The sequence below is a fragment of the Protopterus annectens genome, chromosome 6.part0 (genome assembly GCF_019279795.1).
Source record: "Protopterus annectens isolate FY-2018-M chromosome 6.part0, PAN1.0, whole genome shotgun sequence".
In the NCBI taxonomy this organism is placed as follows: Eukaryota; Metazoa; Chordata; order Ceratodontiformes; family Protopteridae; genus Protopterus; species Protopterus annectens.
Window position 1 is genome coordinate 999,066,261 of NC_056737.1, and position 23,819 is coordinate 999,090,079.

General features: G+C 40.4%; 1 protein-coding gene across 2 annotated transcripts in view; it reads right to left on the reverse strand.

Annotated features, from left to right (window-relative positions):
* Positions 1-3,449: 3,449 nt before the first annotated feature.
* Positions 3,450-23,819, reverse strand: part of LOC122804648 (acetyl-coenzyme A synthetase 2-like, mitochondrial) — an 874,305-nt gene continuing 853,935 nt past the window's right edge. Inside the window, exons 13-15 of one of the 2 annotated variants that reach the window (XM_044074629.1) lie at positions 17,175-17,234; positions 12,197-12,318; positions 3,450-3,979 (exon numbers count right to left, since the gene is read on the reverse strand). In XM_044074629.1, the coding sequence (XP_043930564.1) occupies positions 3,803-3,979; positions 12,197-12,318; positions 17,175-17,234 (359 nt within the window). In that variant the 3' untranslated portion in view covers positions 3,450-3,802. The remainder of the gene's footprint in view (positions 3,980-12,196; positions 12,319-17,174; positions 17,235-23,819) is intronic. The other variant, XM_044074630.1, reaches the window with a different exon arrangement.

The window sequence follows — 23,819 nt, forward strand, 5'->3', positions numbered from 1 at the left end:
GGAGCTGACTGTCACCAATAATGTTACCCTGGCTGTCTAGGATAAGTGTAGATACTTGAACTGGTAAACTTGTATGTTACAAAAAATATCACATTATTTGTTTATATCCTTCACATTTCTAAGTATTTTGACAGTTGTGGGAAGAATTTTTATTTTACGTTTAAACTTTTATTATGGCCATTTGGCTCCTTTTTCTCCCACCCTGCTGTCCTTGCAGCCGTGGTAGCACTTGAAAGAAAATGATACTACTACTGTTCTCAGTGTGAGCGGATAGTTTGTCAGGTGACACTACTACTGTTCTCAGCGTGAGCGGATAGTTTGTCAGGTGACACTGCTACTACTGTTAGCGTGAGTGGATAGTTTATATCAGGTGACACTACTACTCTTCTCAGCGTGAGCGGATAGTTTATATCAGGTGACACTACTACTGTTGTCAGCGTGAGTGGATAGTTTATATCCGGTGACACTACTACTGTTGTCAGCGTGAGCGGATAGTTTATATCAGGTGCCTGCTCCCTAGCACAGTGATGAGCATAGCATCAAAGAACAGCCTTTAATACTGGATGCAACAGCCTCCCCAGCAACCATGTTGGCTTGCTGCTTGTCAGAATAATGCACCTTCCACTGACCCTTGGAGCTGCTACTCTACCCCACCAGGTGGCACTAGGAGTTACAGGATCAACAAAATGGGAAAACTTTCATTGGCTGCTCAGTGTTCTGCCCAACAAAATGGGAAAACTTTCATTGGCTGCTCAGTGTTCTGCCCACCTCCACCCCCACCCCCCCATATACACAGACAGCTGCTTTACCACCAGTGCTCACTAGTCAAACTGCAGTGCAGTTCCCAGGGCTGCATCATGAAGTTGCTTTGCCTTTTCTCAGCCCTCATTATCCTTTTCTGTTGAGCCCCTCCACCTTGTTACCAACTCATTTCTTCCTCCACCCTTTGTGCATCTTGTATCACCAGATGAGTTCTCCCTGTTTCAGTGAACATAAGCCTCATCCCAGCTCTCGTGTTATTTATTTTGCATTTGTCAAACCTGGTAAATGGACTGGTCCGTATACCGTTTTTATCCATAACCTAGACCATAAGGCTAAGGATAAATGTTATGTATGTCCATTTTGTTCGAGGCAGTTGAGCAACATGGTTTTAGAATGTGTGGGAAAACTAATTCCCAGAAAACTCTTCACACTTACATAGTTCACATGCACACTCCATAGACACCATTACCACAAGTCAGGTACTGTTCAAGATTTGCTATATCAAGATTGAGTTTTGTTCCCACCTAACCAGGACTCTGCTATAGTGAATATTTGTTCTTTGGCAGAAGTGTCCCTGCTATGTCCTTTTGGTTCAGTGCCACAAAGTGTGACCTGACAGTTGTCCCTATAGCAGAGGAGAGAACATTAGCTATTGCCCATCACTTATTTACAAACTAACTGAACATAGGTTACTGGACCTGCAATCCGTGGTTTACCCCTCTCTGTCATGGAGCAGACTATATGCATTTTTTTCCACTCCAAGGAATGGAATGTAATTTTAAGGGATGAGAAGATTCTGCAAGAGTTTACACCTTGTCTTTTTATCCATCTCCAGTAGCCACAGCTACATAGATCTGACTTGTCGGAGATTAGTACAGATTCTAATTTAATACCCAAGTCTTCAGTGATTACACCAAAATAGCCACACTTCCACTGGTGACATTATTAATTTGTTTCTAATTCTGATTTTATCCATGTTTGTATACACATTTTAACTTTTAAAAACAGCTGTCACAAAATAAACTGACCGCTGTCTACGTTTTCTTCATAGTTATTTCTAGCCATGATGTGTGTGTGCTGTAGGGCAAATTTTTTATGGCTGAATCTTTAAATTAGTTTTGCCTATTAGGGCAATTATTACTTTTAATGATCTATAAGATTATTCTTATTTAAGTAAAACAAATGTAGAATTTACCTATTAACAGTGGTGTATTGCCTTAGCTTGGTGTACTACGTATGTTGGGTACAGTGTACATAGTGCCGTTTCTCTGTTTAGATTTGCCACTGTAATGCCCCAATGAAATCTTTCCATTTTTCAATAAAAATAACCTGCCAGCATATTACTCAGAATACTTTCAACTGGACTGAGTAAAAAATGAAAATGGATTATAATTGTTGGCATTTTATTAGTTAACTGGTAAGACTGATATGCTTATTGGTCTAAAGTCCACCTGGGAGTGTGAGGTCTGGTTAGTAACTTGCTTGGAGTCATGATATACAACTGGAGATGGAGTACTGCATAAATGTCCTTAGTGAGCCATACCCTCTTAACAGACTGCAATCTGTATAACCAAAACATGTCCACTATTTAAATGGGAATTTGACTGGAGGACACTGCAACTGGCTGGCTTCTGAAGTTAGTTTCTAGTATATTCTAACATGGTTTTCTTTGTTGGGGTTACCTAGTACATATTCGTCTCTTTCCCTATCTAACTGAAGTACAGATCATGATGTAATGTGAAAAATGTCCCTCTGTAAATGTAGCCCATTATCAGTTGAGGTTTCTGGTTATTAATAGGAAAAGAATGTTAAGTAAGATGGTTGAAAAGCCACCAGTTACTTGTAATCCTAGATTCTGTGAAAATGTAAACCTTGCTTTCTTGGTTATTCCTGGTCATTTTATTTATGCCCAACTGCCTGCATGAGAAAATCCTGAAAAAAAAAAAAAAGCACATGAAGTTGGTCATTGATTATTACACACGTAATTTCAATGGTATCTGTCAAGCTGAGGGCAAAAATACTACTTGGCTCCGTCCTCCTAAATGCATGTCATTTAGAAGCATTTCCTTTATTTGCCAGTCATCACGCCATTAAAACTTGAGCAGGTCCATCACTCGCCCTAACACCATCTAACCCCCCACAGCATACTCCGTTGCCCACTTCAGAACTTCTGTCACTGTACCCATACCCCGAATTTCACCCTGTTGAAGAAGCTAAATTCTCATGCTTAAGTCAAAATGGAATTGGACTTCAATTTGGATATTGGCAACTATTTTATTCCTTTCTCATTTGTAGGTCTCCCTTCCTTTGAGAGCCAGGTCACCATGTTATCTTCCTATGTAAATATTGTAACTTTTCTCTGTTGTGCTGTTCTAAGGTATTTAGTTGTCTTGTAGCATTATCATAATAAATCCTCTCCTCTCAAAAATGTTTAATTTTATTCAAGTGTACTTGCTTTAACTGGACAAAAGCCAGTACTTGCTGTGCATCTATAGAGGTAGGCTTGAAAATGATCCACTTGAAAAAGAAATTTAACCCCATTAGCAAATAATAAAATAAAAACAAAGTTATTCATAAAATCTGTGATTTTGTATGCTGGATGTTAACCAATAATCTTTTGTCGATCGTAAAAGCTTTACTTGCAGCTGGCAAAAGCAATATAGGGTAAAAGAAAGACACATGCAAGGTTTAAAAAGAAATAATCACGTGAAATTAGACTTTAATCATGTGCAATGTTCCACAAAGCTGGAACTGTTTCACCTGAAGTGCTCACAAAATTCAGAATACCCTTTGGCTTTCAATCTCAAGCCGAGCTAAATCCGTAGGAAATGCAGGAGTCATTTCTGTATACCAGTACATCATTTCAGCTTTAAGGAATGCAGTTGTGTACATGACTAAATTAGTTTATAAAAGCAGTTCCTCTAGTGTGATGTTAAGGGTTATAACCTAATGATTTACTGTACAGGACTGTTTGTTCAGTAGCCATATAAATCCAAGTGCCTGAACAAGCTACCCACACGCTGGCAACTCTATTCTCTCTTCACATGCCCTTTTCTTGTTTCAGGAGTTGCTCGTGACCTTCAATAATTTCCGTCACTGTTTCATGGTCATCCAGAGTTGTAAGGTCACCAAGTTCATTTGCTTTATTTTCTACAACCTTCCTGAGGACACGACGCATAATCTTTCCAGAACGTGTTTTGGGCAATCTCTTTACAACCTGCAAAGAAAGATGTCTCATATTAAAAAAGATGTAACAATGTAGCTTGCAATTGAACAAAATGCATCTAAAAAGTTCAGTGAATGCCATTTAGCTTTTTTTGGAATCTTTAATTTTGCTATTTTTTCATTATAGACATTTGCTCACTTGCAAATACTATTTATTAGAAACTCTCTCCTGCAGAATTATCTTTGTGCAATGATGCACAACTTCGATTGTTATATAAATCCAATTCACATGCAAGTCACTTACAAAGGTTGCCTATAATGACTTCTATAATGACTTTCATAATGTCACTGAAGTCTGAGTATGTAGTATGTCTTGGCAAAAATAATTTTGGCAATTTTTATTCAGTAGTTAATTGGGTAAGTAGATTATCTTCCCTCTGCCAAGACCATTTCAGCCATGTCCCAGATAGTTACAGAAACATAAAATGTGTACAGCATAGCAAAATGAAGTAGAGGAGCACAGATGTCGGAAACATAACCCCACTATAACTTGCCTCCCCCTGGCAATCTACTTTTTTTTTCATTTCCTCACTACCTGACAAGGCAACAATATAGAAAAATGTGTAATTTTCTAGAGGAAAAAATCTTGATGTTATGTTAGTGGATTAAGGTAATGCCATAGATGTAAACATGGGTTGTTACCCACATTAAACAGGGTAATAAAACAAATCTGTATATCTCTGTACTACATGCATTCTCTCTCCTTTAAGTGAACATATTTAGCTTCACTGTAATCTAGACAAATGGATAACTAATCATAAATTCATGTTGCTAGGCAACTATAAACTAGATGGGTCAGCCCCTCTTAACCAAAACTTACCCAAACTGGGTCAGCTGTGTCCTTACCCAACTAACCCATACCATCCCATATTCCATTAGAGATTTGCATTGGCTATCACTTGGATGTTTCCAGAGGTTTCCTATTACGTGATCAAAGATGCATTCTGTCGAATGCATCTTGACTGAATGTAAAAACGAAAAGGCAAAATAGCGAAGCAGCTTTTAAGTGAATTCTTTCCCTGGGAAAGAATTTGCTTGGCCGCTTCCATTACTTTGCCATTTGTGGCACTGTAGTGCGATCTCGGAGTTAGCATATTTAAGTAGGGGGTGTGTGGGGGACATGCCCCCCCCCCCACATTGGGGGGGGGTGAATCCTCCTACTTTATGTAATGTTTTAAAGTTTTTTTTTGGAACAGCGATATATATATATAAATTTAATTTTTTTTTTCCCCTTGGAAAAAATAAATCACTGTTCTGAGGTTTCGACATTGTAAGCTTTCACTTACATGAGATCAATTAATCATCATTCGCTTTTTTAAGCATTTGTTGATGTAATATAAACCCGTTTCCAGACACATGCAGAGCTCTCCATTCTCAAATCTCCAGTGACCACTGCCATGTTTTTTTAAGCTGACCTTTAAGCACCCAAACCTCCCTTATACTAAATGACCTTCGTTCCACTCCCCTGACAGATTCATAGGAAGTTTCAGTGTGAAAATGAACATATTGGTATATATCACTTCAACAAAAATGAAACAATTCCATTCACCCAGTCAATGAAGAGACAACAAATGCAGTGCCTCACTTCAAGTGTCTAGTAGCACTAGAGTTTGGGGCTTAAAAAGGATAATTGCACTGAAAATTATACCAAAAGGAAAAATGAACACACACAAAATAAAAAACGTAGGGCACACCACACCAGTGTTCGAGAGAAACTGCTTTATTGCACAGAAAGATGACTGAGCACTTTCACCTGCACATCCCAGGCTTCATCAGAGTACACTCATTTTTTTGTGTTAATTTTTTGATTTCAACTCCACCCTGTGTGTGGTGGTTGGCGTTTTGGTTTATACCAAAAGGAATCTGGTGGGTTGAAATTACCATTGACCAAAAAAAAAAAATCCTAGTAAATTTATCTTGTATCTTGGAAACAACTGCCAAGTTTTCAATGTCTCCTAACAAGCATGTATTGGCAGAGCAAAAGTAAGTTTTCTGCAGACAAGGCTGTTTACCCCAGAGGGTCATCTTGACTTTAACAACTGATATGAGCCTGAAGTCTTAAACATGGGTCCATGGCTATTAGCTGCATAGCTAATATGAAGAGAAGTAATGTCAACAGAATCTCTGTAAGACTCCATGACAGATGGTTAGAGGTGCGAATATGAAAGTATCCAGTTTAAGGACTTCAGTGAAACCAAGAGAAAGCACCTGAAAACTCTTTAACGTGATTTCTCCAGACCCCAAAATAGATAGGACCACTTTAATCAATGATGAGTGTTTTCTAAATTTAGTGCCAAAGCTGTCCAAGAACTATGTCAGGCAACTGCTTCTGCCATTCGATGTGCAGCTTTAAGTATGCTACCTTTTTTAAAGTTGACCTAATCTGTATGAATGACTGTAATGTATGGTTTAAAACCTGTTCACCCATACCAACATAAATATTTTATGGCTAAGATTCAAGCGTGCTCTACGCTGACAAGCATATGGTAGCCTGTGGTGTTTCCCTGGCTTGAGTATATGAGATAATTACTTCAATACCAAGAAGAAGGAATGACAGCGCACACCACTACAAAACTGTTTTTCAATGGAAGCCAGAGCTGTGGGAGAGCAAATGTATCAACTTCAGTTGGGATGCTAGTCATTCCTGAAACTTTTGTGGGTTTCTGCTTGTATGCAGATGACTGGCCTTTCCTTAGTCAAATGTTCTCTAATAATTGATCTTACAAGTTAGAGCAGGCAGTTGGAAAAGCACTTTGTCAAGGCTGAACCAAGGGTGGGGGTATATTCTGATTGATGCATTTAGTAATGAAGCAATCTAGACTAGTAGTTATTTGTTATCTTCATCATATTGCAATCATTCTGCTTCAATGACTACTTCAGCAATTTTCATTACAGTAGTAATTCATTCACTGTATAACACAAATGCACTTACTGTAAAGATAATTAAGGTGATTTATATGCCATTCGTTTTCTTTCTGGAAGTGATCATTATTATATCTGTGTTGTTGTACTGCATGTTTATAGTTTACAAGGAATCCTGTTCTGTTCCAGTTTTGCTTCTGCTACCCCTTTTTGAACGTAACTATGTTTATTCATCCGCTTAACTGACTCAGCTGCATTCTGTCATTCATTGTAGACTATCAAAAACACACCTACAGACTACAAAACGTTTGTCCCCACAATTACATCATCAGATGGTGGTGCTGGAAATCAAGGAATCTGGAAGTAATTGGACAGATGTTTAGCATACAGTAAATCCCAAAATACCCACAATTCCACTGAACTAACTAAAACTAAACACGACATATTTTAGAAAGTCTGTCTTGCCATGATAGTGCACGTGACCTTTAAGAGGGAGTTTCAGCTCAATTTTTTTCAAACTACTTTTCAAAATGACCCAGATAACTTATGTTTCTGGTTTGCCCTCAAATACTTCCATGTAAGCACATCTAAATTCTGTGAGTGGTACTGCTCCTTAACTTTACAATTCCTCATCCCTTTCTATCACTAACCCCTGGGGAAAATCAGTAACAAGCTGCCGCACACAAATATCTCAGCCTTCACCCTGACCCCTCTCTAAACTTTCACAATCACATCTCCCTCATCATATGAAAAGTCTTAAACCAGATAAATGGATATACAAACTTTACCCTCTTCCAAGTCCCGATATGCCATTGCAAAGAATGTATTTATCCCTATTCTCAATTATGCCCTCCCCACATTAGTTCTGTATAACTCCTAAAATAGTGCAAACCTGCAAAAACTACTTAAGATCTGTTAGTCAATCCTTTGCGCTTCATGATGATCTGCTTTATCCAGTTTATGAAGACAAACTTTTGTTACAGAAGCAGCTTCCTTCCTTCTAAGTATGACCAACTTCTATGTCATGTAACAATCAAGCGGCAAAATTTCTCCTCTTCCTACCCTTGCGGGTCAATCTGTAGGAAATCAAACTCTCTACTATCCACTGTTTCCCCCTGTATGTACAGGGAAAAAGTCTTCTGAAAATGTACTGAAGCCACGTGGAACTCGGGTTCCTAAATTACATCGCTATGCACATATAACCTAACCAAACCAGTGTGCTTCTATGCTGTGCTTCCTGCTTCATCACCTTTCCTTGTCCAGTCTCCATAATACCACCATCATTACCCCCTTGCCTTAGCTGCCTCCATTTGTTTAATTTCCACTTCTCTTACCCCCTCGTATCTTAACTTACATATTGTATTAAACAGTATTATGTATACACTACTTTTTAATTGCTGTACAAATGCTTGAGCAGCATAACTAATGCTTTACTGGGTCATATTGCTGTATTTAAATCCTAGAATGTGTAGCTATTATTTAAATGCAAGATCTTCCACAGTCTTGTTTGTGTCATAGTCTCGCATAACCTGTAAATGTTTTGTACTGTGGAAACTTTTGTATATATTAAACTATTTTCATGTTTAGTCTAGCTTGTGTGTAAAAAGGCTCTTTCGACCAATCCATTAAAGCTACTCAACAAATATGCAACAAATGAGGTTATAAAAAAGCTTATGCAAGTGAGGATTCCTTTATTGCTCTTGGAAGGAAACCAGAATTTGGACGATACAATGACAGTAGGATATAGGGTTATACACTGCACATTTGGACTACCACACTACAATGTGGAAGTGAAATGTTTTTACAGATGAGTAGACTACAGTACAGGGCAAGTGTCCCTCATGATCAGAGAACTGAACCAACGCGAACATAATGCAACAGACCAAGTATAAGTGGACATAGAGCCGCAATGTAGACTCATGGGATGGTACATTTGGGTATGGATGTATGGTACAGGATATCTCGCTATGTATTTAGTACAAGGATAAATGTTGCACTGTACAGCAGGTATCTAGGTACATGTAATGCTAAAGGAACAGGAAATTTCAGTTTGCAGAGACAGTGTTTTGGTTTAGACCATATGCTGTATATGAAAACTTCAAAGGATAGTGAATCAGGAAAGAATAATAGTATAAAATGTCAACATGCAATTATATTTATATGCTGAACAGATAAGAACATCATCTGTCAGTGAGTACATAACGTTGAATTGAAGATCAGGATCTGGAGGAGGAAGCTGATTTTATGATACAAAGGGGGGAAAAAAGAAAAAAAAATGGTTTTCTGCCCTTTACTGTGTATATTATACCCATGAGGCTCATAAATTAATGAAAAGATCCAAGGATGTAACAATCAGCTGGAAATTGATCTAGAAAATCAGCTTGGCATTATCTTTACTGTGCAGATAGGCAAAACACTCATCCACTGAAACCCAATTTTACTGTGACCTCTGAGTTAAGTCGGACTTCTACAATCCTCCTTCGTGTTCCACAGTCAGTGGTATAAGTGGTGAAATGCATCTCGTATTTTACAGACTGCACCTATGAGGCCTGGAACCTTGGTCAACAGTTCATGAAAGAAATCCTAAAGAGTAGTTTGCTATCTCCTGCTAAAGCATGAGATACGTTCCATGTAGTAACACTACTGGTTCATAATGCGCCATTGACATGCCTGGGTCACTCTTTAGTGCATGGATGATGCACTGGAAAAAAAAAACTGGCTATAGGACTGAAAAGGTGATTGAGGATAACAAAGGCACTATATGAAAGGAAACTGACAAAAGATTAAGCAGGGAAAACTATGGCTTTTTTTTGGATATACTGCAAAAAAAAAAAGAGGATGGGAGGGGTAGATATAACCATGATGAGAACAATGGAAGGAAAACTACAGGAGCCTGGGGGAGAGAGGTAGGTACTGAATGAATACTTTCCATCATTCATTATGAAGGACAGAAGGGGGAAGGTGGTATGGTAGGTTGGGGAGAGCACTTCTGCAGAATTAAGTGGAATGGAAATTTCCTGCCATTAGGAGGGATGAAAGAAGGAATACATAGGCCACCTATGACTCCTCAGGGATCTGGTCAGTGTGCTATGTCAGATGATATCATTAGACCCTAGCTACATATCTGCTCAAGAATTTCGGACAAAGCCAAAAATAATGGTGGGTACGAAGGCCTAAAATCAAGGGACAATTTTTAAATATTACTCTAGTTCACTTGTGCATCAACATTCACCTTCTTGAACAATAAGAGGTATGGAATGACTGGTATTACTGACTGTAATCCTTGTTGATTTACCAGAAAATTAAAAATGTTATGAGCGGGCAGGCTAATAACATGAGGCAAAGTCATGGATGTCCTGCAAAAGCAGGGACAGTGAAGATGTGTCGGGGTACTGCAGAAAGAAGTTCACTGAAACAGGATTGCAAGTACATTATGCTTGTATGAGGGGGGATCCTGGGAATTAGCTCAGTAAGAATGATGACTAGGAAAGTCATGATGAAAATCCTGGAAGGAAGGCTGGTACCATTTCTAGATGATGACAGTCTCCAGGGTAGCAACCAACCAAGCTTCATGTCTAAAAGCAGCCATCCATAAAACTTGATCCAGTTTAATACTCTGTTACAGGTGAGTTTGACAGGGGAGTACTTGTAGAGAAGCCCCACAGAGGAAACTGACTGAATAACTGGAAGCATTTGTAGTAGGCTCAAGGCTGAGGAACTGGACTGTCATTTGGTTGAATGGTAGCGCAAAGGGTTTTGTGGGGAAGAGGGATAGTATAGGAAAATAGGAGAGTAACTAATGGAATACAGTATTAGGAGAGTAACTAATGGAATACAGTATTAGTCTGTTATGGATCCAATACTCTTCGGTGCTCTTCAGATGTAGAAGCGAACAGTAAACAAGAACAGCCTCTACCTTCATGCAGCACCAGAGGATAAGGGAAAGAGGGTTCTCTATTGAAATGTCAACACACAAAATGCTGAGTGCAGAAATACTGAAAAAAGACCGAAAACCCAGAGAAGAGCAATTCTTGAAAATCTCTTCTTAAAACTACCTTTTGCAGGGGAGCCCCCCTGCACCCCTAAACTTGTGTATACCAATTCCAAGATCACCATAGCTTGAAGAAAAGCAAATACTTCAAGAAATGATATCTCAGGCTTGGTATATGCAAGTGATTTTTTTGGCCATTCAGTCTCAACATTTTGGGACTCACACTAGTGGGTCCCAACATTTCAAATGGTTACTGGGAAAAGGTATAGGAATGGACATAGGATAACCAAATGGGTGGAAAGAATTCTTTGGGGTACTGTGTTTAGTCATGGAGGTTGTGCATACAAAGGGACATCAGGATGCTGGAGAAAGATTAGAGGACAGTCACCAGCCACATCAGTGAAATGGAGAGGAAGGGCTATGACCAAAGAATGCCGGAGCACAAGAGACAGGGAGGACTTGGAATTGGTGACTAGAATAAGGGAAATGTGCATGAGTCCTTTTGAGCAGGAAGGGAAGACAGAGCACAGGCAGCAGTTATGATGGCTGAGGTGTTTAACTCGGACACAAGGTACAGAGTTTGATTTTCACCTTTGAAAGGGAAATTAGCTGGGTCTAACATGGTCCAGAAGAGCGGATCGCCTAGTACTTACCTATGAGCCAACTATTCCCTGTATCTTAGAAAACATTTCTTCACAGAGAGAGTGAGTGGTGCACCCTTTGAATGGACTACCAAAATGGATGGTGGAGATAGAATCCTCAGAGGTATTCATGACAGGATGAGACAGCTGGAGAAAAGGGTGAGGAGTGAGGGAGGAATGAAGGGAAGGTAGCATGTTAATTGTACTTACAGGCAGACTAGATTGGCTTAATATCTCCTTTGCCTGACAAGGATTTGTAAAGTAATGCAAATAAACTATACAGAGATACAGCAATGAGAACTCACGCTATAAAAAAGATAATGGGAAACCTGAATTGTGAGAAACTATATTGTCAATGAGAGATGCCAAGAATAGCATGAGACATGTTTGTGGAAGTAGTACCTACTAGGAAATGAGATTTTGTAGGTGTTTGGTGAAAATTAATCTGATGTAGGCAATAAACATGTTAGCTGTGTGAACTGTAGGATCATGAAATTGTAGAGAACAAAATCTAATATAGCATCGACCAATCAAAGATGATGCTATGTGGGAGCCATGGTTTACCTGCCAAGGAGACAAGGATGCAACATCCGTCTGTTGGGCGATGGTGGTGAAGGAACATTATAGGGAAGATTAAACTACACTGGAAATACTCTTAACTATGAATCTGTGACTGCATTACCAAGAACAGAAAACACAACTGTGAAGAACTAACCTGAATGTAATCTGGAGCTGCATATTTTGCTATTTTTCTGGAGACTGTATTTTGAAGTTCTTTACTGATACTGCGATCTGATACGTCTGCACCAAGCTTCAGAACCACAAAAGCATATGCCCCTGGAAAAAAAAAGAGGGGGGATCAATCAGCCTTGTGCAGAAAATAGCAAGCATGAGAAATTAATATGCGAAATGGAAACCTAGAAATAATAGGATTCCTAAATATATGGACAAGATTTGCCAAGAATACTTATTCCCATCCTAAAACTTTATTCAAGTTTTCCAATATAGAGTTAGTACACGAGTATAATTATACCAAACAGTATACAAATTGTAAGGCCATATGATTAATTACAGCATAAAAATAGCGTGCACATATTCTCAATCTATAAAACTTTTATCCAGATTTTAACATTTACTATCTGTTGCAAATGTATTAAAATGTGAATTTTATACTACATGTCCGGTTCTGCTAACATCTGCATCATTTAGTGCATTACGCATCATCCTTTTTTGTCCCACATACTGATTTATTTTGGTTGTACTGATGCCACAACTGTCACTTGTACTTTGATTTCTGTTTCCTTTTTCTTTCTAAATATAAATTCCATGTCTTCTAAACCATTAATCATTTTCATTGTATCTAATGTCAATTTAGCATTTGTTTTCCATTTTCTAGTGATTGCCTTTTAGCTGTCATCAGTAAGTTCAGTAAGCTTTACTTGTTTCTAGGTTTTTCTAGTTCAGTTGTTTGATTAAATTAAGATGTTCACCTAACACGTGAGTTAACATTGCAAGTTCAGTGCAAGACAAAACATATAATCAAAATTGCCCCTTCCATTATCTGTACCAAGCTTTGGTATTATGTAATACATAAGGCCAAACTCTTAACACAGATTAATACTGCCTTGTGACAGTCATATAACTCTTGAGTTTTCTTACTATTTATGAATTCAGTATCTTTACAAGTAGTTTGCTTAAGGTATATCTTTATGAAATTAGCGTTTCATATAGTGCAGTGGAATTATACACCTGTGCTCAATTCTTCCTGCATATATCATTGTGAATTTCATGCTAGATCCTATTAATTCTCTCCAGGTATGTGTCTTGTAAAGTGCACACATTTGATCTGTCCAGCCGCTTCTCACATGGCTTCTGCTGTGACTACTGCACCGCTTGGGTTGTTTTGCTTTGAACTGCCTCCCTGTTACCTGTTGCAGGTGTGATAATCTCTGAAATTCTCTGCATTCAAAATGGTGTCCCATTTTCTGTTCAGTGTGAGAACGAAAAGCTGTCTGCTAGCAATGCAACTGCCTGTGTGTGTCGCAGTTATTTCCCTGGCCTCTCCCATGTGATTTCTCTTCTGTCTAACACAGAGTTTGCTGCAGATGTGTGATATATGTCTTAATGCTCTTAATTCTCATTAGTATTTCCGTCAGTTCCTACCACTAAAGTCACCTTTCAGTTGATAGTTAATTTTTGCTTTTTTCTGAAGGAGAATGACGCATGTCCATTACAGTTATCAGCACATATTTGTTTCATATGCTTTGTTACAAATAATCATCAGTATTCAGACTTCTGTGATTTAATCACTTCCCGGCTTTAAGTTTAGGAAGTAGTTTTGGAATATTCTGTTTTACAAATGGACCAGTACTGATTCCTCCACCTAAGGAGAGATCACTTCACTTGCATGCCTCTTATATGCTTTATGAAAAATTAGTAAAGCTATTTTTGTGGCATTTATATCTGCAACAGTCAGTCACCCTTTTACCATATGGGGTTGGATCTAATGAAGATGAATTAGACAAGAAGGGCTGACACATGACTTACCTGTAGTAATTCTTTGTTGAATTACTTAAAAAAATGAAAAATATGCAGTCTACAGGTCTTGTGTAGATAATATGAAAAGTCCAACAGGTCAGCCAATATAAATCAATGTTATCAAGCCATCAGAGATGTCAATGCAGATAGGAATGATGTAAACACACAGCTCATCTGCGGCAGATTTCAAAGTTGTAAAAGTACTGGAACATTTCTTAGTTTTTTTGGCTCAAAACCAATCTCAGAAATGAAGCAAATTAAAAGCTCAAAAATGTTTTTCTTAGGTAGCTCCATTAGATAGACCACTCACACTGGTGCATAAAAAAATTAATTTCCCATTATTTGGTAGTGATTGGTTATTTTCCCATAAAGCACTGCAACTCTCCCATTAACTGTAATTGGTTTACTTTAATGTGATGCTGCACGTCCCAGTTGTAGGATATATCCAGCCACGTGTACTACTACTGAGGAAACGACACTTAATCAATCGCCACTTTGCTGTAGGCATGTGAAAGAGAGAAACGTTGCATGTCATTTACGCACCTGCTGTAAAGAAATGCTAGTCTGACACTGTCCTATTTTTTTCTGCTAGCCAGCATTTGCCTAGTTTCATAGGTTAAGTACGAAGAAATTTATCTGTAGATCATTACAAGTCTAATCAATAACTAATATTCTAAAGTTCCCTCTAGCCTTAAGGAGGGCAACACAAAGTAGACTAGGGAAGAATTTGAAGAAGCCCTTACCTTGAAGGCAGCAAGGATGCTACTCTCTTTGACAGTTAGTGACCGTTTGTTCCAGAGATGAGAAATGTAATGGAATATGACACGATATGTTTTATTCATCCATTGATGGTTTGTTCTTTAAGCAGTTATTTAGGGAACTCCAGAGGAAATATCCTTCATCATTCCACTACCAATTATCACAAAGAAAACAGGTAATCACTGTGCTCTGTAAAGCTAAAAATATGGTCTCAGTGGGTCCTGACAGTATCCCAGGATGCCTCTTAAATAGCTTGAAATATAACCTATCAGGTGCACCTGGATCTCTATTTAACCACAACCTCCAGACAGACTTTGTCCCTGGGAAGTTGGGTGACAGTAATGGTCATCCCTCTGCATAAAGTGGGACCATCAATAGACCCATAAGTCTGACTAGTCTTGTATGCAAGGCCAAGGAAAGAATAATCGTGGATCTGATAAACAATGACATAAGAAGTCTCCAAACATTGGACACAACACAGTTTGGCTTCATCAAGGGCAGGTCATGCCTACTCAGTGTGGTGGACTTGTTTGAGAAAGCCATGGATGAGGATAGAATGGTGCATCCTGCCTACCTTAATCTGGCTAAGGTATTGGACACTATTCCTCAATCAGGTGTTGTAGATAAACTTACAAAATTGGGCATAACCTTCGTGGAGAGGACACATGTTATAGAGAGGGAATCCAGATCTGGCAAGAGGCCAGTTAGTGGTGTACACAGGGCTCAGTGCTGGGACCTCTCCTGTTTAGAAAGTCTTCCCTGAAGTCAAGGAACATAACCTTGGTGAACCATGTTTGCTGATGACTGTAAGTTGAGGCTATCACTGAATCCCCCTGTGACATAGATATCCTTCAGAAAGGTCTGACTCAGAAAAACAATTGGTGTTAGAGCAATGCTTAAAACTGAATGCAAAAAATCCATAATTATCTCCTTTGGGAAGTTGAATACCCCTGTGAATTATAACATTAATAGTACACCCCTAAGTGTGGGCCCACTGGTGAGAGATCTAGGTACACAGTAACCTGAACTCTGACCACAGTGGTGAGGAAGTTCTTCTATGTGGCACAATTCTCAAAACACAAAATCCACCAGGTTAGCTTTTCATTTGGCTTATTTCGGCTGTTGGTGGATTTTATTTTTCTGAGATAACCTGGTGGATTTTGTGTTTTGAGTGTTGTGCTTTTTACACTTTTTTGGGGGCATTTTTTGATTTTAGTTTTTTTATGTGGCACAGTTATAAATAAGGGCAGGGTGTCCAGATCCACAGAGGTGTTATAGTCCCTCTATACCTGGCCCTCATCAGACCAGTAATTGAGTACAATGCACCTTTTAACATGTACCTGACCAGGCAGTTGCAACAACTGGAAAAAAAAAAAAAAGAGTGTAAACATCTGTCTCCTACTTGCTATTAAGGGGTGCTCTATACCTAACCTACAAGGCATTCTCAAATCCAGTCCTGGTAAAACTGTTGCACAAAAACAGCTTGAGGATTACCTGATCCAAGGATTTAAACCTGGCCTGTGACATAACCAAAACAAGCTTGAGGGGCAGGTATGCATCTGAGGGATTACCACATCTCTGAATCAGGCTACCTGTACATGTGAAGTAGAACCCTTCCTTGACCCTCTTGAAATGCAATTTGGATCAATGGATGGGGAATTGCAAATTCACTCCTGTGGTGGTGCCTTTGCCCCTTATGGATGGGGGTAGTCTGTAAAATACCCAAAGGCATAGGTGCAAACCTAACCGACCCTTTGGGTATTGAAAATCTGGGTAATAATGGTTAGGCTTGTAAGGGGCTCTTGAGCCATTAACCTAGTAATCACCTATGAACCATTTAATCTGCAAAGGAGTAGAAAAGTTAGATACAGATCCTCACGGGAGTACAGAGAGAGGACTGGCAGTCTGTCCTAATAACTAAGATTTTTGAGGCCACTTATCGTTTTGTAAGGAACCTCTGAGGTTATTCAAGGTGAATGATGCGATTAAACTGGTTTAAAAGTGGCATTATATGCACTAATGAGCCTGATGGGAATTAAGACAAATTCTTTTCATCAAGTGCAGATTGTCAGAGATTTGGGATGTATGGCTAGGCTTAAAAAGGCCCTTGTGGTTGTTACCATACTAAACACCTATGAACCTATGAGATGCCTTTGGCAATTAGATGCCAAATGGAATGCTTTCTGTACTACTACAGAGACAGGAAGGTCAAAAGGTAAGTATTTAGATATCTTACAATAGTATCTGAATGATGGGATGTGTCACATCTAAGATATGGGAAAATGTTTTGTTTTTAAAATTACGTATGCTACATTTCTCACATTTAATTTGAGACCATTGTCTTTGAAAAACTTGCTAAAATGGTCTAACCTCCAGTGAAAGGCGATAATAAATACCTGATTTGCGGTCATTTGTGCACCTAGATAACCATGGACAAGGAGCATTTGCTTGAAGATCTGAAAAGAGATGCGAAGTTAAGAGCCAGTCACTAAACCAACTAATACACCACTGGTAACTTTCTTGATTTGTGAAATAGCACTCACAACTCTAACTATATTAGTTTTATTAGACAAACAATTAGCCATCTATTGCATAAAATAAGGATTTATATTCAGTTTTACAAGTCTGGGAAGAATGCTTGCTTGGCGAATAGTATCAAAGGCTTTCACTAGGTCCACATCAGCTGTACGTACTGCATAACCACAGACCACTGCTTTGTCAAAGAAATTAATAAGGCTAGAGGCAGGCCCTTCCCTTGATAAAGCCAAACTGATGAGGGTGTAGGATTAAGAGATTTTTAATGTCCGGATTATTGGTATCTGAGATAATACATTCTACACTTTAGTCATAGGTGACTCTATAGTCAGGCACACTGATGTCCCACTCACCAGGCTGAACAAGGAGAAAATTACAGTTAGCTGCCTGTTGGGTGACAGGATCCACCACATAGCGCATGCATTCAAGTCATTCCACAACAAGTACAAATATGACTCTGTCATTGTCCATGTTGGAGTGAATGACTTGAGACGTACCTCCCTGGACTACATGAAAAGAGACATGGAAGAGCTCTTGGATCATGCAGCCCAGGCAGGTATGACCCTAGCCCTGAGTAGCATTCTGCCTTTGCCCAGAATTATACCACAGTATAAGGACAAAATGATTGACTTCAACAATTGGCTAAGCTTCTGGTGTCATTCAAAGGGGATCCAGTATCTGTGTGCCTAGGATGACATGATCAACAGACCACGATGCTTTGCCAGAGATGGTCTGCACATGTCAACCCTGGGATTCAGGTCACTGGCTAAGGCTCTTGCCACCCCTATAGTGCCTTTTTTAGGCAAAGTTCAAAGGACAAAACCACCATGGTAACAGGTACAAGCATGCAAAATCTGAAGGTAATGCTACTGAATGCTAGAAGTCTGAACCTCAAAATGCACTCTCTCGAGGCACTCCTAAAAATGGAGAACATCGATATCTGTGCAGTAACTGAGACCTGGTTCAGGGCTCCAGAGAGCACCCCTGCAATACCAGGCTACAACTCTTACCACACTTTTTGGCCACCAAACCAGGACCGAAACACTAAAGGTGGAGGAGTGTCCATATTCACACCACCAGGCTAATTGCCCAACACAATTCATCTGAAATTCTCCAGGTGCAACTAACACTAGGTAAAACTGCAATCCAAATTGTAGCTTGCTACAGATTCATAGGTTCATAGGTAGGTACTAGGCTATCGGCCCTGGGGCCTATACAAGCCCAGCCAAAAAGGTACCCTGGCTTTTGCCACCCAAGAAAATAATTTTCCTGTGCCACTGTCGAGCAGAGCCACAGAGGTGATCCCCGGGGTGAATTTCCTATTTCCCATCCAGTCATCAAGATTTTTCTTGAAGAGTGCTAATGAGGAGCTTGTTTGATATAGATAAGTAGTTTATTCCAGAGTATGGGAAGTCTCTGGGACAGGAATCTATCCCTCCGGCATGTTCTGTTTAATGTGGTGACAAGGTTTAGGTCCCTAGAGCATGTAACTCGGAGGGATTAGGATTTCTTTAAGTGGAGCATGTCCAACAGCTCTGGGTTTGACATAGCTTTGTATGTTAGGCAGAGATCACCTTTGAGTAGGCGATATGTGACGGAGTAAAGCTGGAGTTTTTTGAGACGGTCTGCATAGGGCATCTGTTTGAGGCCGGTAATCTTCTTTGTGAGGTATTTCTGCAGCCTTTCCAGTTGTTGTAGATGTCTTGTGAGGTACATACCAAAAGGGGCATTGTACTCTATAATGGGTCTAATGAGTAATGAGTAGAGGAGAACAATGACCTCTTTTTTTCTGGATGAGAAACCTTTTGTGATGAGGTGTGCCATGTAGAAGGATTTCCTGACTACTGTGGCGATGTGATTATCAAAGGAGAGACTACTGTCCACCTGTGTCCCAAGGTCTCATCACACTTTCAGTGTTAAGTATACTACCGCCTATGTTGTAGTTCATGGGTACAGAGTTTTTACCAAAGGGGATGACAATGCACTTTTTGGCACTGAGCTTGAGGCCATGGCTTTGACACCAGGCATCTGTCTCAGTGAGACCCTTTTGTAGGATGTCCATATCGTTAGGAGTTTTAATTATGGCTCCTAGTTTGCAGTCATCTGCGAACTTCATTAGCCAAAGACCTTCTGTGTTAGCCTGTACTTCAGAGAAGTAGATACCAAACAGGAGAGGACCCAGGACTGAACCCTGTGGTACTCCACTTGTTACTGGTCTGAAGTCAGATTTGGAGTCTGCTACTTTCACAGTGTGGGCTCTGTCAGTGAGCCAGTTGGCAACCCATCTTGTGAAATAGGGATTTATACCTAGTTTAGTGAGTTTATCTATAATTCCAGAGTGGGGGATGGTGTCAAAAGCCTTGGCAAGATCTAGATAGGCTGTGTGAACCACCTTACCCTTGTCTACGGCTTTGCTGACTGCTTCAAAGAAGTCTATCAGGTTTAGGAGACATGATCTGCCTTTTACAAACCCGAACTGCATGGGATCCAGAGTTTGGAGATTAACAATATCTTTGTTTATAAGTTCCATGATGATACGTTCCATGGCCTTGCAGACCAGGCTCATCAGGCTAATGGGGTGGTAGTTCCCGGGGTCTGTGGTGGCTCCCCCCTTGTGGAGTAGGATAACCGTTGCTATGCGCCATTCAGCAGGCAGAAAGCCTGAGATGAGGCTGTGATTGAACATGGTACTTAGGTGTGGTGCCAGTTCGTTCTGTAGTTCATATAGAACGCATCCTGGGATGTTGTCTGGTCCCATGGATGCTGTGTTCTTGGCTTTGGAGAGTGTGGTTTTTACCTGTGCAGCCGTGATTACAGGAACTTTGCATTCTTCCGGTATAGAAATGGGCTCTTTAGGGGGTGAGAGGGGGTAAAGTTAGCACTGAACCTATCTGCCAGGATGTTGGCAATATCAGTTGGGTCTGTATATTTAGTGCCATTGTGCTGTAACTCAAAGCAGATCTGAGTGTTGCCATTGAGATTCTTGACATAGCTATAGAATGCTTTGTGCTTGTCTTTAGAATCAGTGGCGATTTTGTTTTCGTAACTAGCTTTGGAGGATTTTATCAGGGATCGCAGCTTCTTACTGAGGCTGACCAGGGAGCTCCTCCACTCGTGGGATTTTACTCTCTTTTGCAAGAGTTTCTTCCTTCTGTTGTACAGTTTGTTTATGGCAGGGGACCACCAGATTGGCTTCCATTTTTTGGAGGATAGCGTCTTGGTTCTGTTTGGGATAGCATGATCCATGCACTCATGTAAGTGCTTATAAAGTGCAATTGTGTAGGATTCAGTAGTCGTAACTGTATTGTCCATCTGCATGGGTGTCATGAAGTTCACCACTTCTGTCTTAAGAAGCATGAAGTTGGCTTTGGAGAAATTTTTTACCATGGTTTCCTTAATGGGGGGTGGAGGCAGGATGTGGATATCTAGGGTAATTAGCTTATGGTTGAAGCGGACCAGTGAGGCGTTGACTTCAGGTGTGGAACACCGGTCACTCATATTGGTAATGACTAGATCCAGGATATTGTTGCCCCTGGTGGGGGTGTGGATAAGTTGATCCAGGGCATTGGAGTTTATGAATTCCAGAAAGCGTTGAGCGAAAGAGTTGGTACATGAGTAGTTTTCCCAGTTAATGGTGGGGTAGTTGAAATCGCCCATTATTAGGGTGTTTGGTTGAACCCTAATATTTTCCAGTACATCAAGAAAAGAGGTGTGGGAATTCTGGGGCATGGTGGGTGATCTGTAGCAAGCTACAATTTGGATTGCAGTTTTGCCCAGAGTTAGTTGCACTTGGATAACCTCGGCTGCATTATGCTGAGCAACTAGCCTGGAGGTGTAGATATCCTTAATGAATATGGACACACCTCCGCCTTTGGTGTTCTGGTCCAGGTTATATGGCCAAAAAGTGTGGTATGAGTTATAGCCTGGTAGTGCAGGGGTGCTCTCTGGAGCCTTGAACCAGGTCTCAGTCACTGCACAGATATCGATGTTCTCCATTTTAAGGAGTGCCTCGAGTGAGTGCATTTTGAGATTTAGACTTCTAGCATTGAGTAGCATCACCCTCAGTTTTTGATTGCCTGTTCCTGTTACAGTGGTGAATTTGTCATTTGAACCTTGCCTAAAAAAGGCACTATAGGGGCGGCTAGAATCTTAGCCAGTATCCGGAATCCCAGGGGTGACAGGTGCAGGCCATCTCTGGCAAAGCATCGTGGTCTGTCGACCATGTCATCCCAAGCAGACAGATACTGGATCCCTTTGGTATGGCACCAGAAGCTTAGCCAATTGTTGAAGTCAACCATTTTGTCCTTGTACTGCGGCATCATTCTGGGTGATGGCAGAATGCTACTCAGGGCTAGGGTCATACCTGCCTGGGCTACAAGATCGGAGAGCTCTTCCATGTCTCTTGTCATGTAGTCCAGGGAGGTACGTCTCAGGTCGTTCATACCAACATGGACAATGACAGAGTCATATTTGTACTTGTTGTGGAGTGACCTCAGTGCATGGGTTATGTGGCGGATCCTGGCACCCGACAGGCAGCTGACAGTAACCTTCTCCTTGTTTAGCCTGGTGAGTGGGACATCAGTGTGCCTGACTATAGAGTCGCCTATGACTAGTGTGTTGGGTACGTTGTTTTGCCTTATTGGCTGTGGTTGAGTGGCATACTGAGTCTGCGGGCTATGTGTCATTTGGGTTGTGTTGGGGGGTGGAGGTTGCTTGCATTTCTGCTTTGGAGGTCTCTGTTGCTTGAGCAGATTATTATTGAGAGCCTCCGTGAATGTTTTTGTGTTTCTATGTGTGGATTTTGGTGGTGTAGATTTAGTGAGACCATGTGATGAGTGTGGAGTGGTGCAAGTGTTTACCTTCTTCTCTTGACTGTTAAGTTCAGTCTTGATTGGAGAGAGCTTTACCTCCAGTTTGGCTAGATAAGTGCATCTCTCACAGGTTGCAGTGTTGGGTGGTAGGAGGAGAGGGTTGTCTGTGTACATGAGGCAATTTCTACATTGCCCCAAGATGCCCAGATTCATCAGATAGGAGAGAACACTGGGAGCTGACCCTCGGACGTGCCTGAATAAAAAACTATTTTCCTCTAGATAAGTGAGGAAAGTAAGTACCAAAACTGTTTTCCTCTAGATAATGAGGAAGGATGAGTGCTGTAGTAATTAGTAGGTTATTTAGTGCTTACAAGTTCTGAACAAGTGCTGATCACGAATAAGTACATTCAAGTGCTAAAAGTAAGAATCTGTATCTGGACTAAACTAGTTACAGGAAAAGGGGAAAACAAGTGCAATTGGGGCTTTTTAATCAGAAAGTTGAGAGAGATGGAAAAACTGCACAAACGGCCAATAACTACAATTTCTGGGCCAGAACCACTCCTTATGTGGTAGACAGGTTACCTAGGGACACAGGTGGACAGTGGTCTCACCTTCGATAACCACATCACCATGCCCCAAGATTCTCATTACACCTTTCTAAACATACTGGAAAATATTAAGATACAACCAAACAGCCTAATACTGGGTGATTTCAACTACCCTGCCATTAACTGGGAAAACTACTCATGTACCAACACCTTTGCCCAATGGTTCTTGCAATTTATAAATTCCAATGTCCTGGATCAACTAATCCTTAGTCCCACCAGGGGCTCCAATATCCTAGACCTGGTCATTACCAACATGGGAAATCGATGCTCCACAGCTATGGTCACCCCCTCATTGGTCAGGTCTGACCATAAGCTAATCACCCTTGACATCCACATCCCACCCCCACCCCCCAGTAAGGAAACCTCCGTAAAAAACTTCTCCAAAGCCAACTTCATGCTACTCAAGTCAGAAGTGATTAACTTCATGACACCCATACAAACGGGAACTGAAAGTTTGACTGCTGAATCCTACACTAAGGCACTGTACGAGCACATCCACTCATGCATGAATTGTGCCATCCCCAATAGAACTAAGACAAGCCAATCTGGTGGTCCCTTGCCATAAACAAACTTTACAACAAAAGGAAGAAACTGTTGCAGAAAAGAGGAAAATCCCAGGATGCAAAAAACTCCCTTACCAGCCTCAGTAAGAAGCTGAGAATCCCTCATAAAATCCTCCAAAGCTAGTTACGAAAATAAAATTGCCAAAGATTCCAAAGACAACCACAAGGGATTCTATAACTATGTCAAGAATCTAAATGGCAATGCTCAGATCTGCTCATAGCTACAACAGAATGGCATTAAATATACTGATCCCAAGGATATTGCCAATATCCTGGCAGATCGATTCAGTGCAGACTTCACCACCCTCTCACCCCCTAAATGGCCCATCTCAATACTGAAAGATTGCCAAATTCTGGTAATAATGGCCACACAGGTAAAAAATGTACTCTCCAAAGCTAAGAATACAGCATCCATGGGACCAGACGACATCCCAGGCTGTGTACTACATGAACTACAAAATGAACTAGCACCTCACCTAAGTGTCATGTTTAATCATAGCCTCACCTCAGGCTTCGTGCCCACT